Raw genomic sequence first — 15,705 nt, 5'->3', positions numbered from 1 at the left:
CCCCAGAAAGAGCCCCAGTTATCCAAGAATCCAAAACCCTCCCTCCTGCACCATCCCTGTATCCACGTGTTTAACTCCTCTCTCTCCCTATTCCTTGCCTCACTCGCACGTGGCACGGGCAACAAACCAGAGACAACAACTCTGTTCGTCCTAGTTCTCAGCTTCCATCCTAGCTCCCTGAATTTCTGCCTTAAATCCCCATCTATCTTGCTATGTCGTTGGTGCCAATGTGGACCACGATTTGGGGCTGCTCCCCCTCCCCCTTAAGGATCCCAAAAACACGATCAGAGACATCACGCACCCTGGCACCTGGGAGGCAACACACCAACCGTGAGTCTCTCTCGTCCCCACAGAACCTCCCATCTGTCCACCTAACTATGGAGTCCCCAATGACTAATGCTCTGCTCCTCTTCCCCCTTCCCTTCTGAGCAGCAGGGACAGACTCTGTGCCAGAGACCTGTGCCCCACTGCTTTCCCCTGGTAAGTCATCCCCCCCAACAGTATCCAAAATGGTATACTTATTGTGGAGGGGAATGGCCACAGGGGATCCCTGCACTGCCTGCCCGTTCCCTTTCCGTCCCCTGACCGTAACCCATCTGCCTTTTTCCTGTACTTGAGGAGTGACTACCTCCCTGTAACTCCTCTCAATAACTCCCTCTGCCTCCCGAATGATCCGAAGTTCATCTAGCTCCAGCTCCAGTTCCCTAACGCGGTTTTCAAGGAGCTGGAGTTGGGTGCACTTCCTGCAGATATAGTCAGCAGGGACACTCGTGGTGACCCTTACCTCGCACATTCTACAGGAGGAGCATTCAACTGCCCTGACCTCCGTTCCCATTATTCTAAATTCCCAAGACTTAAAAAATAAAGAATAAAAAATAAACTTGTTACCTTACCAATCAGGCACACAGAACCTTTTTTTTGGTTAGAGAAGGAGGATGGGTGGGAGACACTACCCGGGCAGTGTTTCGGGTAACGCAACCACACAAATATATTACCTCACTCACTCACCAGTCCCGTGTTGGCTCCTGCTCAGCATACCTCCGCCTATTCACAAGGTAAGCTTTCTATAGATTCAAAAACCGTGACTCACCGGCTTCCCGACAGGCCCCTGCTCCAAGCTCCCGCTCGCGCTGCTGCTGCAACCAGAAATGGAAGGCACCGGCACTCGAGGTAAGCTTTTTACAGATTCAAAAACCGTGACTCACCGACTTCCCGACAGGCCCCTGCTCCAAGCTCCCGCTCGCGCTGCTGCTGCAACCAGAAATGGAAGGCACCGGTACGCGAGGTAAGCTTTTTAAAGATTCAAAAACCGTGACTCACCGGCTTCCCGACAGGCCCCTGCTCCAAGCTCCTGCTCGTGCTGCTGCTGCTGCAACCAGAAATGGCTCCATTTGTCTCCTCTCAGCCCAGCTCTGCAGCTTATCTATGTCTCTCTGCAACCTACAGCATCCTTCGTCACTATCCACAACTCGACCGACCTTAGTGTCGTCTGCAAATTTACTAACCCATCCTTCTACGCCCTCATCAGGTCATTTATAAAAATGACAAACAGCAGTGGACCCAACACCGATTCTTGCGGTACACCACTAGTAACTGGTCTCCAGGATGAACATTTCCCATCAACTACCACCCTCTGTCTTCTTTCAGCAAGCCAATTTCCGATCCAAACTGCTACATCTCCCACAATTCCATTCCTCCGTATTTTGTACAATAGCCTACTGTGGGAAACCTTATCAAACGCCTTGCTGAAATCCATATACACCACATCAACCGGTTTACTCTCATCTACCTGTTTGGTCACCTTCTCAAAGCACTCCACTGCTCTTGCCCTATGGTTTTTCATTCTTTGAATTTTAAGTATTTATCTAATTTCCTTGTGAATGTTTCTTGAGATTCTCTGGCCACACCCCACTCAGGCCAAATTCCAGATCACATTTGTTTCACAAAAGGCCTATCTCTTAGACCATTAAAGTCAGTATGCAAGCTATAAAGAAGCTGCTGATTCACTAGTGCTCATTTCCTCATATCGCTGCAGCCCATCTTCACCCTTGTTTATTCTGGTCTTCAGCCAGGGAGGGCTCATGAGAACAGAAGAAATAAGAGTTGGTGTCAGCCAAATGGCCTCTCAAGTCTGCTCCATTATTTGACAAGAATATGTGTGAACTTTTTCATTACCTTCATTTTCTTGCCATATTTTATATCCCTTAATTATCTTATCAATCTTTGTCCTGAATCTACCCAAAGGGTGAGCATCTACACCTTTTTGGAATGAAGAATATCAATGATTTACACCTTCCAATGCAGTCGAGCAAGTTGCTTAAAAGGCTGGCAAGTACTCCACAAACAGTTAATGCATCGGTGGAGCAGGAAGAGAAAGGAGGGTTTCAAAACCCTGACACAGGAAGTGGCGAGATGAGTTTAGAGAGAAATGATTTGGTTCAGTAAGCTCCATATTACACTTCAGACTCTGAGTGGAGTCAATGTGAGGGGAAAAGAGATACACCAATTACTTCTCGGTGTCATCCAGGGCTTAGACTGGGACGAGCTTGGTAGAATTTTGTTTTATATTTCAAAAATATACTTCATTCATAAAAAAAACTTTGTATATATACATTAACGCAAAAGCAGTTTGATTCTGCACAGTTGCCTATCAAGTAAACACAAAACATTGGGGTTTGCCTATACATAAAACCAAAGACCTCTCTTGCACATACAATACTAATATTTACATATATTTGACACACTAAGAGGGTCCAATAACTGAATGGACCCCCATTTACCTTCAGCAGAAAGACCTCAGACTGTGGTCTTTCCCTGCTGGGCCCTGTACGATGCTGGGACATCATTAATCAGGATGTCGTTATAACTCAGGAGTTGACAGAAGTTGCAACTCACACCTCTGAGTCAGAGGCAACAAATCAACTAAAATTAAAGAAACAGTAAGAACTGTCAATGCTAGAATCTGAGATAACACTGCGTGGGGCTAGAGGAACACAGCAGACCAGGCAGCATCAGAGGAGCAGGAAAGCTGACATTTTGGGTCGGGACCTTTCTTGATATTTAAAGAAGGGTTCTGACCCGAAATGTCAGTTTTCCTGCTCCTCTGTTGCTGCCTGCCCTGCTATGTTCTTCCAGCTCCACACTGCGTTAGCTAAAATTAAAGAATAGGTTATCTGGCCTTTATCACATTACTGCTTGTGGAAGATTGCTCTGTCTTTTCTGAAGTACAACAGATGACTTCACTTCAAAAGTAGTTCACAGACTGTAAATAAGTTCTAAACTAAGCTAAGAAATTGCAAGCTACATTTTTCAAATGCAAATATTTCTAACTGTAGAAATCGGGAAGCTCATCCGAAACCAAGTCAAATCAAGAACCTTCTCACAGATGTATAATTAAAATGGAATCTACTTTCTGTCTGCAAACATTGAGTTCCTCACTTCGCAAACTTACCTGTAGATTCATGAATTATTTGATTCTGATGCCTAAACATAAAAATAAATTGAAATAATTAAACTGTAGCGTTATTATCCGTTGATACTGACAATCGACACACTGAGATGGCAATACGACATTTATAATGATCCAAAATGAGTGACAGAAAATTCATAGAATCCCTACAGTGTGGAAACAGGCCCTTCAGCCCATTAAGTCCACACTGAACCTCAGAGCTTCCCACCCAGACCCACGCTGCTATAACCCACCTAATCTACACATCCCTGAACACTATAGGCAATTTAGCATGGCTAATGCGCCTAACTTGCACATCTCTAGACTGTGGGAGGAAACCCCCACAGACAAGGGGATAATGTGCAAACTCCACAAAGACAGTCACCTGAGGGTGAAATTGAGCCTGGGTCCCTGGTGCTGTGAGCCAGCAGTGCTAGCCACTGTGCCACCCCTTAATTGGTCAGTTTATTAGTGGTCAGTTATACATCCTGTTATACACACATACCCATTACATGTCTTTCCATTACAGCCCTGCCTGTCCCACCAATTCTACTCTCTTTCACTTTACCTACACATTGTAACATCCCCTCCGACTACATCCTGGCCTGTCGTTCTCCTTCCCATTACATCTCTATCAATTACAGTCCCTCTGACTACCTCGTGCCTATTACACTCCCTCCTATTATGCTCATACCTATTACACTCCATCTTATCATACTCCTCCCATTATACCCCATTCCATTACACACCTGCATTTTACACTCCCTTCAACTACAACCCACAGGTTACACTCCTCAAATTACACCTATGCTTGTTATACCCTTTCCACCATGCCCTTCTCATTACTAACCCAACTAATACACCAGTTCCCACCATAATCCTGCTTATTACAGATGTTTAGTTCATGTCTTACTGGAAAGGTTCATTGACTGGCACTTATGTGGCACAAATGTTACTTGTTACTTATCAGTTCAGTCTGTTACACCCCCAAGATTATCCACCTGCTTGCTATACGTGCACCCACTGCACACCTCTCATTATGAAACTGCCTTTTTTATGCAATATACACTTGACGGGGATTTTTTTGGGTTATGGCAGCGATGAATAGTGTTAATTTAAAAGATGCTTTGAAAGAATTGGTTCAATCATGATGTGTTTCTTCTATACAGTAACAGCTCATGATTGTATGATTATTTTGAAGAATGTTGGGGAGATTTTCCCATGTCCTGGTCAATAATCATCCTTAAATGAACATCAATAAAAAACAGGTTACCTGATTTTCATCACATTGTTTGTGCATAGTTGCTGTGCACAAACTGGCTAAGGTATTGCCAGCAATACAATAGCGGCTACACTTCAAGAGCACTCCATTGGGTGAAAAGTGTTTTGGGAATGACCTGATTCTGTGGAAGGTGCTACATAGATGTTAGTGTTTTGATTTTCTTTGGTTGATCCAAGAGGGAGAATATCACGACTGGGAAACTCAAGACAGTTCGCTATTACCAAACTACCATTTTGGTGGATTTTATCAAGTTCTGGATTCCACAGCATTTGCAGATAGTGAGTAGATTTAAGTCTCATGAACTCCAATATCTTTGGACCAGTGCTTATTGTTCAGTGACCCTGGCTCGAATTTCAGAATTTTGTGCTCTAACAAGAATTTTTTGTCGTGATTTCCACGGTCAAGTAGGTTTCTGCCACGGGTATTTTGAAAGCACTCATGAAAATGATTGGATGACCACAAAAACTTGCATTTATATGTAATGTAAACTTCAATGTAATAAGATACTTCAATATGCTTCTCTAAAACACTATAACACTCATCCTCATAAGGAAATATTAAGGCAGATGACCAAAAAAATTGCACAAGGAGTTAAATTTTAAGTTGCGTCTCAATGGAGGGAAGTGAGTCAGAAAGACAAAAAAATACGGGGAGGATATTCCAGAACTTGGGATTTCTACAACCGAAAGCACAGTTGTCAATAGTGAGGTGATTAAATTCAAGGATTTATAAAGGTGCAAATGTCTTGGAGGGTGAAGGGCTTGCAGGGGAATACGGACATAGTGAAGGTCAGGCCATTGGGGTGATGTGGAAACAAGGATGAAGATTTTAAAATCAGGGCTAGCCAGATCAAGTGCCCATGCAAGAAAATGAGCACGAGGCAACGTGTGAATACCTTTTATAAGGAAATAGAGGATGCTCAGTTGTTGTGCATCTCATGCTTCTAGAAAGGGAGTGAACAGCTTGAGAAAACTGCTGGAGTTCTCCCCGGCATCATGAAAATGAAGAAAAGACTTGTGTCCAGGTGATGAAAGAGTGAGACTCCTTTTACCGAACACCATTATAAAATGTCTGCTTTGCATTTTGTACACAGAATAATGGTGTCAAACACATCAATTCTCTTAGCTTGTGTAAATTGAAATTGAGGAAATCGTTCCCCAAATCATTGACAAAATTGAAAACAACAAGGAAGTGAACAAACAACACTGTCAACATCAGCACAGTTTGTAGCATTCTTGTATCTGAGTCTAAAGATTTTGGTTTCAAGCCCAACTTTAGAGACTGGAACTCATGACTCAGATTGATTCTCCAGTGCAAAACTGAGTGAACACTGTACTGTCAAAGTACTATTTATGAGATGAGACAAGAATAGAAAGCCCTCTCAGATGAGGGTGAAAGATCTCATGATGCTACTTTGGAGGTGAGTGGTTAGAGAATGCTCTTTAGCGTTTAAAACATGGCAGCACAGGTGGAATATGTGACCTGTAATATATGAGAAGTTATGGATTCGACAAGCATCCTAAATGTCCACATGTGCAGGAAGTGCTTCCAGCTGCAGAAACTTCAGCTCCAGTTTTTGGAGAGATAGGTTAGGCTAGGGGGAGGCCGTATGAAAACATGAAGAATTATAAACTGTGAGGAGGATGGTGTAGAATTTTAAAAGAATATTGACAAGTTGTGGAGCTGGTGGTTAGATAACGGATGAGGTTCAATGCTGAGAAATGTGAGATGATACACTTTGGCGGAAGAAAACTGGAAGGAAATATAAGATGGGGGTAAAATTCTCAAGGGGGTGCAGGAACAGAGGGACCTAGGTGTATATGTTCACAAATCATTATAGGTGGCAGGAGAGGTGGAGAGAGAAGTAAATAAAGCATACTGTATCCTTAGCTTTATTAATAGCAACATAGAGTACAACAATAATAGATGTGATTCTGAATTTGTATAAGATGTTTCTTAGGCCTCATCTGGAATAATGTGTACATGTTGTACACGTTACATTGCAGGATAGATGTTGAGGCATTGGACAGATTGCAGAAGAGATTTGTAAGAATGGTTTGAGGACAGATTGAAGAAGTTGGGACTGATCTCCTTAGAGAGATTTGGTCTAAGAAGAGATTTCATACAGGTTTTCAAAATCATTAGGGGTCTAGATAGGTTAAATAGTGAGAAATTTTACCTACTTGCAAAATGAAAAAGAACAAGAAGGCAAAGATTTGAGATGAGATAATGGGAACTGCAGATGCTGGAGATTCCAAGATAATAAAATGTGAGGCTGGATGAACACAGCAGGCCAAGCAGCATCTCAGGAGCACAAAAGCTGACGTTTCGGGCCTAGACCCTTCATCAGAGAGGGGGATGGGGGGAGGGAACTGGAATAAATAGGGAGAGAGGGGGAGGCGGACCGAAGATGGAGAGTAAAGAAGATAGGTGGAGAGGGTGTAGGTGGGGAGGTAGGGAGGGGATAGGTCAGTCCAGGGAAGACGGACAGGTCAAGGAGGTGGGATGAGGTTAGTAGGTAGCTGGGGGTGCGGCTTGGGGTGGGAGGAAGGGATGGGTGAGAGGAAGAACCGGTTAGGGAGGCAGAGACAGGTTGGACTGGTTTTGGGATGCAGTGGGTGGGGGGGGAAGAGCTGGGCTGGTTGTGTGGTGCAGTGGGGGGAGGGTATGCACTGGGCTGGTTTAGGGATGCAGTAGGGGAAGGGGAGATTTTGAAACTGGTGAAGTCCACATTGATACCATATGGCTGCAGGGTTCCCAGGCGGAATATGAGTTGCTGTTCCTGCAACCTTCGGGTGGCATCATTGTGGCAGTGCAGGAGGCCCATGATGGACATGTCATCAAGAGAATGGGAGGGGTAGTGGAAATGGTTTGCGACTGGGAGGTGCAGTTGTTTGTTGCGAACTGAGCGGAGGTGTTCTGCAAAGCGGTCCCCAAGCCTCCGCTTGGTTTCCCCAATGTAGAGGAAGCCGCACCGGGTACAGTGGATGCAGTATACCACATTGGCAGATGTGCAGGTGAACCTCTGCTTAATGTGGAATGTCATCTTGGGGCCTGGGATGCGGGTGAGGGAGGAGGTGTGGGGACAAGTGTAGCATTTCCTGCGGTTGCAGGGGAAGGTGCCGGGTGTGGTGGGGTTGGAGGGCAGTGTGGAGCGAACAAGGGAGTCACGGAGAGAGTGGTCTCTCCGGAAAGCAGACAGGGGAGGGGATGGAAAAATGTCTTGGGTGGTGGGGTCGGATTGTAAATGGCGAAAGTGTCGGAGGATAATGCGTTGTATCCGGAGGTTGGTAGGGTGGTGTGTGAGAACGAGGGGGATCCTCTTGGGGCGGTTGTGGCGGGGGCGGGGTGTGAGGGATGTGTCGCGGGAAATGCGGGAGACGCGGTCAAGGGCGTTCTCAATCACCGTGGGGGGAAAGTTGCGGTCCTGAAAGAACTTGGACATCTGGGATGTGCGGGAGTGGAATGTCTTATCGTGGGAGCAGATGCGGCGGAGGCGGAGGAATTGGGAATAGGGGATGGAATTTTTGCAGGAGGGTGGGTGGGAGGAGGTGTATTCTAGGTAGCTGTGGGAGTCGGTGGGCTTGAAATGGACATCAGTTACAAGCTGGTTGCCTGAGATGGAGACTGAGAGGTCCAGGAAGGTGAGGGATGTGCTGGAGATGGCCCAGGTGAACTGAAGGTTGGGGTGGAAGGTGTTGGTGAAGTGGATGAACTGTTCGAGCTCCTCTGGGGAGCAAGAGGCAGCGCCAATACAGTCATCAATGTACTGGAGGAAGAGGTGGGGTTTGGGGCCTGTGTAGGTGCGGAAGAGGGACTGTTCCACGTAACCTACAAAGAGGCAGGCATAGCTGGGGCCCATGCAGGTGCCCATGGCCACCCCCTTAGTCTGTAGGAAGTGGGAGGTTGCCTGGCCTGGGGATTTTAACTATGAAGAAAAGTTGGATAGACTGGGTTTGTTTTCACTGGAACATGGGAGGTTGAGGGGTGAGCAGATATAAGTTTATAATATTATGAATGGCATGGATAGAGTGGAAAGAATGAAGCCTTTTCCAGGATGGAGAAGTCAATTACTAGGGGGCACCGGTTCAAGGTGCAGTGGGGGTGGGGGGGAGCAATTTAAAAGGTTGTGTGAGGCACGTTTTTCACAACAAAAGTTGGTGAGTACATAGAATATGCTACCAGAGGGGGTGGTAAAAGCAAAAACAATAGCAGAATTTGAGTAGCACCTGGATGTATAGTTGAATAGGAAGGGAATAGAGCAATATGGATCCTGTAAATGAAGACAGTTTTAGTATGGAAGGGCAAAAGTGTCAGTGCAGGCTTGGGGGCCGAAGGGCCTGTTCCTGTGCTGTGTTTAAGGTTTTTGCAAAGAATTGTAGCTTGGGTTGTGGGTGAGGTTGTTGACTTGCTCGCCAAGCTGGCTTGTTTTTGTCCAGACATTTCATCATCATGCAAGGTAACAGCATTAGTGAGGCCACTGATGAGGCAATGTTGCTCTACTCCACTTGGAAATTATACTGTTATGGTGAGTTGTGTTATTTCCAGTTCTGTTCTGTATGTGTTTGTACATGGGGTCCAATTCTATACCTTTGTTGATTGCATTATAAGAACGATGCCTCTGGGAATTCCAGTGCGTATCTATGTTTGGCTGGGGCTACTGTGGTTACCTTGTCCCAGTTAAACTGATGGCCTTCATTGTCCAAGTGTACTGATATTAGGAAAAGTTAATCGTGTTGTTTTGCTGCTAGCCGATGTTCATGTATTCTGACAGCTATTTTCCCTCCTGTCTGACCAATGTGATGTTTGTGGCAGTCCTTGCATGGTATTTTGTAAACTACATTGGGTTTGCATGTCATGGGTATGGGGTATTTAATCCTTGTGAGTGTTGTTCTTGGTGTGTCTGTCGGTTAACCTGCTGACATGATTCCGAGTGGTTGTAAGAGTCTCAGTGTCAATTCTGATACGTTCTTGATGTAGGACGGTGTGGCCAGTGAGTTAGGGCATAGCGTGCCCTGTCAGTGTTGCCTATTTTGTCGGCACCTGCGGATGAAGTTGAGGGGATATCCATTCAGAGCGAAGATTTTGTATAGGTGCTCTTCCTCTTTTTCGCATAGGTCTGGCGTGTTACAGTGTGTGGTTGCCCATTTAAATAGTATCCTAACAAAGCTTTGTTTATGAGCTTTGTGGTGGTTGCCGCGGAAGTTGAAGATTTGGTCAGCGTGTGTTGCTTTCCTGTATATCGAGTTTTGAATTCCCTGTTGGTCATACATTTTAGCCTGACGTCCAGAAATGGAACTGATTGTTGTTTTCTTCTTCTCTCATGAATTTGATCCCAGTGAATACGTTATTTGATGAGGTCGTGGGTCTCTTCTAGTTTGGTGTGTTTTATGATGACAAATGTGCCGTCCATGTACTGGATACACAGTTTAGGTTGAGTGAGAGGGAGAGTGGTGTGTTCCAGTCTTTGCGTGATTGCCTCCGTGATGAGTCCTGAGATGGATGATCCCATGGGTGTTGCATTGATCTGTTTGCCTACTTGACCATTAAAGATGAAGCGTATGGTGAGGCACAAGTCTAGTAATTTGAGTATGTTGTCATTGCTGATCGAGCTACTGGTCTGTATTCCTGCTTCCTCTAGTAATGTGGCCACTGTTTCTTTGTCTAGTGGGATGTGAATTGACACGAATAATGCTGTGATGTCAAAGGATACCATAATCTCGTCATTGATATTTATGTTCTTGAGGATAATGAGGAATTCTTGGGTTGAGTGGACGAAATGGAGTGAACTGCCAACTAGGTGTTTCAGTGTCTGCTGTAGGTCCTTTGCCAGTTTGTGTGAAGGTGTGCCTGGTCGGGAGATAATGAACGCCATCAGTTTAACTGGGACAATGTAACCATCATAGCCCAAGCCAAACATAGACACACAGGAATTACTAGGGTCATGATTCTCAACCCATAATGCAATCAACAAACATATAGAATTGGACCCCATATACAAACCCATACAGACCAGAACCAGAAATGATACAACTTACCAATAACAAACCAGACAGTATAAATTCCAAGTGGTGTAGAACAACACTGCTTCATCAGAGGTGATGATGTTTCCTAGCATGGTGGTGAAACGTCTGAAAGAAAACAAGCCAGCTCGGCGAGCATGTCAACAACCTCACCGGTGCTATACTGCTCTTTCATCTTGTTTTAAGACTTCTATGATTCTGTGGTATGTTTGATAATAATTATCTCTCAGGTAAAATCACGAGAAATGATCATTTGCTTACTAATTTCAATGGTATTCCAGGGATTTTGCTCATCAAAATGACTCATCATATTTCTGCATTACAACAGTGACAAGTTTTCAATGCTACTTCATTGATCATGAAATACTGTGAGCTGCACTGTGAACACAGAATTGAAAAGGTTTTCTTGAGTTCATATGAGAAAGGTTGGCGTGTGAATGACAGACGGGTACCATCATAGAATGGAGTGGTGAGGTAGGGCGTCCTGTTGGGTACAGGTTTTCATCCCAACATTCCTACCCAGTAGCAGACTTGAACTATCAAAGCGACAGGGCTGTTTGCCTTCCCCCACAGACTGACACATTATTGTAAAGGCTTCAACAGGTCAAAGGCTGCCTGGTGCCTAAACAGCAATGCCCTCCACTCCCTTGCCTCCCATTATTATTGGGGACAGCTCAGGCATAGGTGGAAAGGCTGCGTGTTGGCCACCTGCTTTATTTAATACATCACCCTGCCCCTAAAATATGTTGGTGGAAGGGAAGGCTAAAACTTCTGCACTTCCTCCTCAGAACAATTTGGGATGCTCTCTTTAAGCAGTGGTGAATTCAAAAGACTAACTTGTTTGGGAACAGTGTGACAGTCTTAAATATAGGAACAAGTCTAATTTGTACTTTTAAGTTGATTCTCACATGCCTTGGGAGAGGAGCATTGCTCACCTTTTACCCAATCTTCTTCAAACATGGAGGCTGAGCATCAGGGGGAATGGGGCACAGAGACCGCACTCAGTATCACCATCTATAAGACTTTCTCCAGCCAAAGCTTTTTTGTTATCATTAATGTCAAACAATGGGATTGCAAGTAATGGGGGGTGCACAGCAACATCAGGTTAAAATACTCAACACATTGTTCAATAGAAAATTTCAGGCTAAGAAGATCCAACTACCACAAATCTCATGTTATGGGCAGCACTGCTGCCTCACAGCGCCAGGGACTCAGGTTCGATTCCACCCTCAGGCGACCCTCATGCTAAACTGCCTGTAGCGTTCAGGGATGTAGAGAATAGGTGGATTATAGGAGGATGGGTCAGTGTGGACTTGTTCAGCTGAAGAGCCTGTTTCCACACTATCGGGATTCTATGATTCCAAATGTGTAACTGGAGAGTAATTTGTATCTGAGATTGAGGGCTGTAAAATCAACCTATCAGTTGCTCTATCTCCTTACACCCTTGATACTTTGAGGCATGACATCTGTGTAAGGAAGCAGCATGGTGACTCAGTGGTTAGTACCGCTGCCTCACTGTGCCAGGAACCTGGGTTCAACTCCACCCTCGGACAACTGTCTGTGTGGTGTTTACACATTCTGTCCGTGTCTGTGTACGTTGCCTCTGCCCATGGTTTCTTTCCTCAGTTCAAACTTGTGCAGATTAGTGGGTTGGCGATGCTAAAATGCCCATTGTGTCCAGGGAGGCGTCGGTTGGGTGGATTAGCCGGGGAAATGCAGGGTTAGAGAGTTAGGGTAGGGGAGTTGGGTCTGGGTGGGCTGCTCTTGGGAGGGACTTAATGATCTGCTTCCACACTGTAGGGATTCTATCTGTAATATGACAGATTCAAAAGATGAGCAGACAGGAATGGATAGAGGTGTATAGTCCAAGGCTCAAGTCAGGACGAGAATGTGTCATCAACTGATCTTGATTTGTGTATTACAGCTGAAAGATACACTTATTTCCCTCCCTCTTCCACCTGTTATTTGTTTTCCAGCATCCTTCAGTTCCATAACTCTTGCATTTTGTTTTCATACCATGTGAGTTTCACTCTTTTACCTCTTTGGGAAGAAACTCCTTGACCCCTCTCTTTTGTTAATCTCATGACACAGCTGATGAATCTGTCTGTAAATCAGAAAATAAAAATTTTATCTGGAGAACATATCAAATGGATCACAGTCATCATTGGTAAAGCTACACAGAAAGTAAACGAGAGTCTCCAAATTGATAATACAAATTGTTACATCATATCAGAGTATTTTGTATGGTGAAGCTTTTCTGACTTTTGGCATTGACTGCCATTATCATTTGTATCACTATCATGATTGTAATGTTCAAGTTTTCTGTATTTGATTACATGAGGCTGTTTACCATTGATTCTCATTGTACTCGATTGGTTAAGTCTGGGTGTAGACACATGGAAAAGAAGTCAAACCTGTGGAAAGGCATGAAAGCCTGAGCTGTAAGCATGTGTGTAGACATGAGTGCAGAGATACTTTGAGCACCGTGAAGAAAATCTGTTTACAAATGAACATCAGATTAGGTACAGAATGAGATTTTTGCAAAAAGACCTTCATCTACTCTGCTTCTACAAGAACTCATGGGTCAATTTTGGCACAGTTAGACAGATGTTGCTTTTGCATTGTTGGATTAACCACTCTCAGGTTAAGACTGAATCCCATAGGATTGAGCCATCAGTCTGAGCTGAATAGCCCATAACGTCCTTTCAAATACAACACAGGCTAGGTTAGCTGTCAGATCTATTTTATAATAACATGCCTTATCTCCAAATTTTAGAAAAAGCATTCTCAACTGGAACGGTCACTGAACCCAAAACGTTGACTCTGATTTTTCTTCACAAATGCTGCCAGACCTGCTAAGCCTTACCAGCAACTTCTGTTTATATTTTCTACTGGATGACTATGACATTTCCCTTCTTCTAGTTACCACTGAATAGTCTTTCTCTGAGACTATCTACTTATTGGCCGGTTTTGTCCATTTCTGTGCTGACAGCCCATTGTGAGAATAGAAAAGAAAGCTGGGTTTGGATATCAAAGGTGAAAGGAGAATGAGCTATTACAGCCCCTGAGGACAATGAAGTATCACAGCCCCTGACTAAAGAGGTTTCAAACTTTTCTTAAATAATCTAACCAGCATTCCAGTTGTATCATCAGGTTTCTATCGCATTCCTCTAAAACATGCATCTTTAAGACAACCTGTTCAAACATTACCTAAATTTGTTTGGAAGATTAATTTGAGTTGAACACACATGATGAAAGTGGAATGTTAACAATAAAATGTTCGGAGCAGTTGAAGGTCAGGGCTGCAGCATCAGAAGCTGCAAACATGATGTTCAGCTTTATCATGAATACATTCTGCAACTTTTCTTCTAATGTTTCTTTTCTATCTCCTGGGGGACCAATTCTTTTTGGGAAATGTAGTTCTGCAGGCACACATTGCTCTCTAGTTCCTTGCTCAAAAAGTCACTCTTTGACCGGGCCTTCCACCACTCGTAAGCCAAGTTATTCTAAATAGTTGCTGAATCATTTTGTACACAAATTTTAATATTGTAGTCATGTTAGGGCCTGTGTTTGTTTGTGTTAATATCAGAACTCTGACATCACCTCAGCAGCTGAAGCACGAAATCTAGCTTGGGACTTGGCAATCCACCACAATCATGATGGAGCTCTACACTGTCCAATCTAGCACTGTAGTGCAGTACTGAAGGAGTAGTGCAATATCCAGGCTGACACTTCAGTGCAGCCATAAAACATAGAACATATCTCAGTACAGCACAGGAACAGACCCTTCGGCCCATGGTGTCATGCCGGACATGATGCCAAATCAACCTAATCCCTCTGCATGCCCACATGTGCCTATCCAAAAGACCATTAAATGCCCCAATAGTATCCGCCTCCACCACTATCCCTGACAGCGTGTTCCAGGCACCTACCACTCTCACGGTTAAAAACTTGCCCCTCACATCTCCATGGAAATTTCCCCCTCTTAAATTGAATGCATGCTGTCTAGTTTTAGACATTTCGACTCTGTGAAAAAGATTCTGACTATCCCTATTTATGTCTCTCATGATCTTATAAATTTCTATCATGCCTCCCTTCAGCCTTTGCTTTTCTAGAGGAAACAACCATAGTTTGTCCAGCGTCTCCTTTTAGGCCATACCCTCTAATCCAGGCAGCATCCTGGGAAACCTCTTCTGTACCATCTCCAAAGCCTCCACATTCTTCCTGTAATGTGGTTACCAGAATTGAGTGCAATACTCTAACTGTGGCCTAACCAAAGTTTTACAAAGCTGCAACATTACTTCCTGATTCTTGTACTCAATGCCTAGACTGATAAAGGCAAGCATTCCATATGCCTTCTTTACCACCTTGCATAAATGTGAGGCCATCTTCAGGGAACTAGGACCTTAAAATCCCTCTATACATCAGTGCTATTAAGGGTCCTGGAATTAACTATATACTTTACCTTAACATTTGATCTCCCAAAGTGCCACACATCACACCTTTAGATCTCCCAAAGTGCAAACATCACACCTTTAGATCTCCCAAAGTGCAAACATCACACTTCCCCAGATTAAACTCCATCTGCCATTTCTCTACCCTTATCTGCAACTGATCTATATTCTGTGGTATTCTTTGACAACCTTCAATGCTGTCCATAATTCCCCTGATCTTTGTGTCATCTGCAAACTTAGTAACTGGCTCATCTACGTTTTAATCTAAGTCACTCATATAAATCACAAACAATAGAGGTCCCAGTATGGATCTCTTAAGAATGCCACTCGTCATGGACCCCTAGCCTGAAAAACACCCTTCCACCACTACCCTCTGTCTTCGATGGGCAAGCCAATTCTGATCCAAACTGCCAAGTCACCATAGATCCCATGAATCTTAATCTTCTCAATGAGCCTAGCATGAGGGATCTTGTTGAAAGCCTTACTAAAATCCATGGA

The 15,705-nt window shown here is 44.2% G+C and overlaps 1 protein-coding gene across 1 annotated transcript in view; it reads right to left on the bottom strand.

Moving 5' to 3' along the window:
* Positions 1 to 15,705, bottom strand: part of lcp2a (lymphocyte cytosolic protein 2a) — a 167,257-nt gene that overhangs the window by 76,325 nt on the left and 75,227 nt on the right. Inside the window, exons 4-5 of the mRNA XM_048543731.2 lie at positions 12,792 to 12,857; positions 3,452 to 3,483 (exon numbers count right to left, since the gene is read on the bottom strand). Of these exons, the coding sequence (XP_048399688.2) occupies positions 3,452 to 3,483; positions 12,792 to 12,857 (98 nt within the window). The remainder of the gene's footprint in view (positions 1 to 3,451; positions 3,484 to 12,791; positions 12,858 to 15,705) is intronic.

This window comes from Stegostoma tigrinum, chromosome 13, assembly GCF_030684315.1.
Source record: "Stegostoma tigrinum isolate sSteTig4 chromosome 13, sSteTig4.hap1, whole genome shotgun sequence".
NCBI lineage: Eukaryota > Metazoa > Chordata > Chondrichthyes > Orectolobiformes > Stegostomatidae > Stegostoma > Stegostoma tigrinum.
Note: the sequence above shows the minus strand (reverse complement) of the source record. Positions and strands in the feature narration are given on the sequence as shown.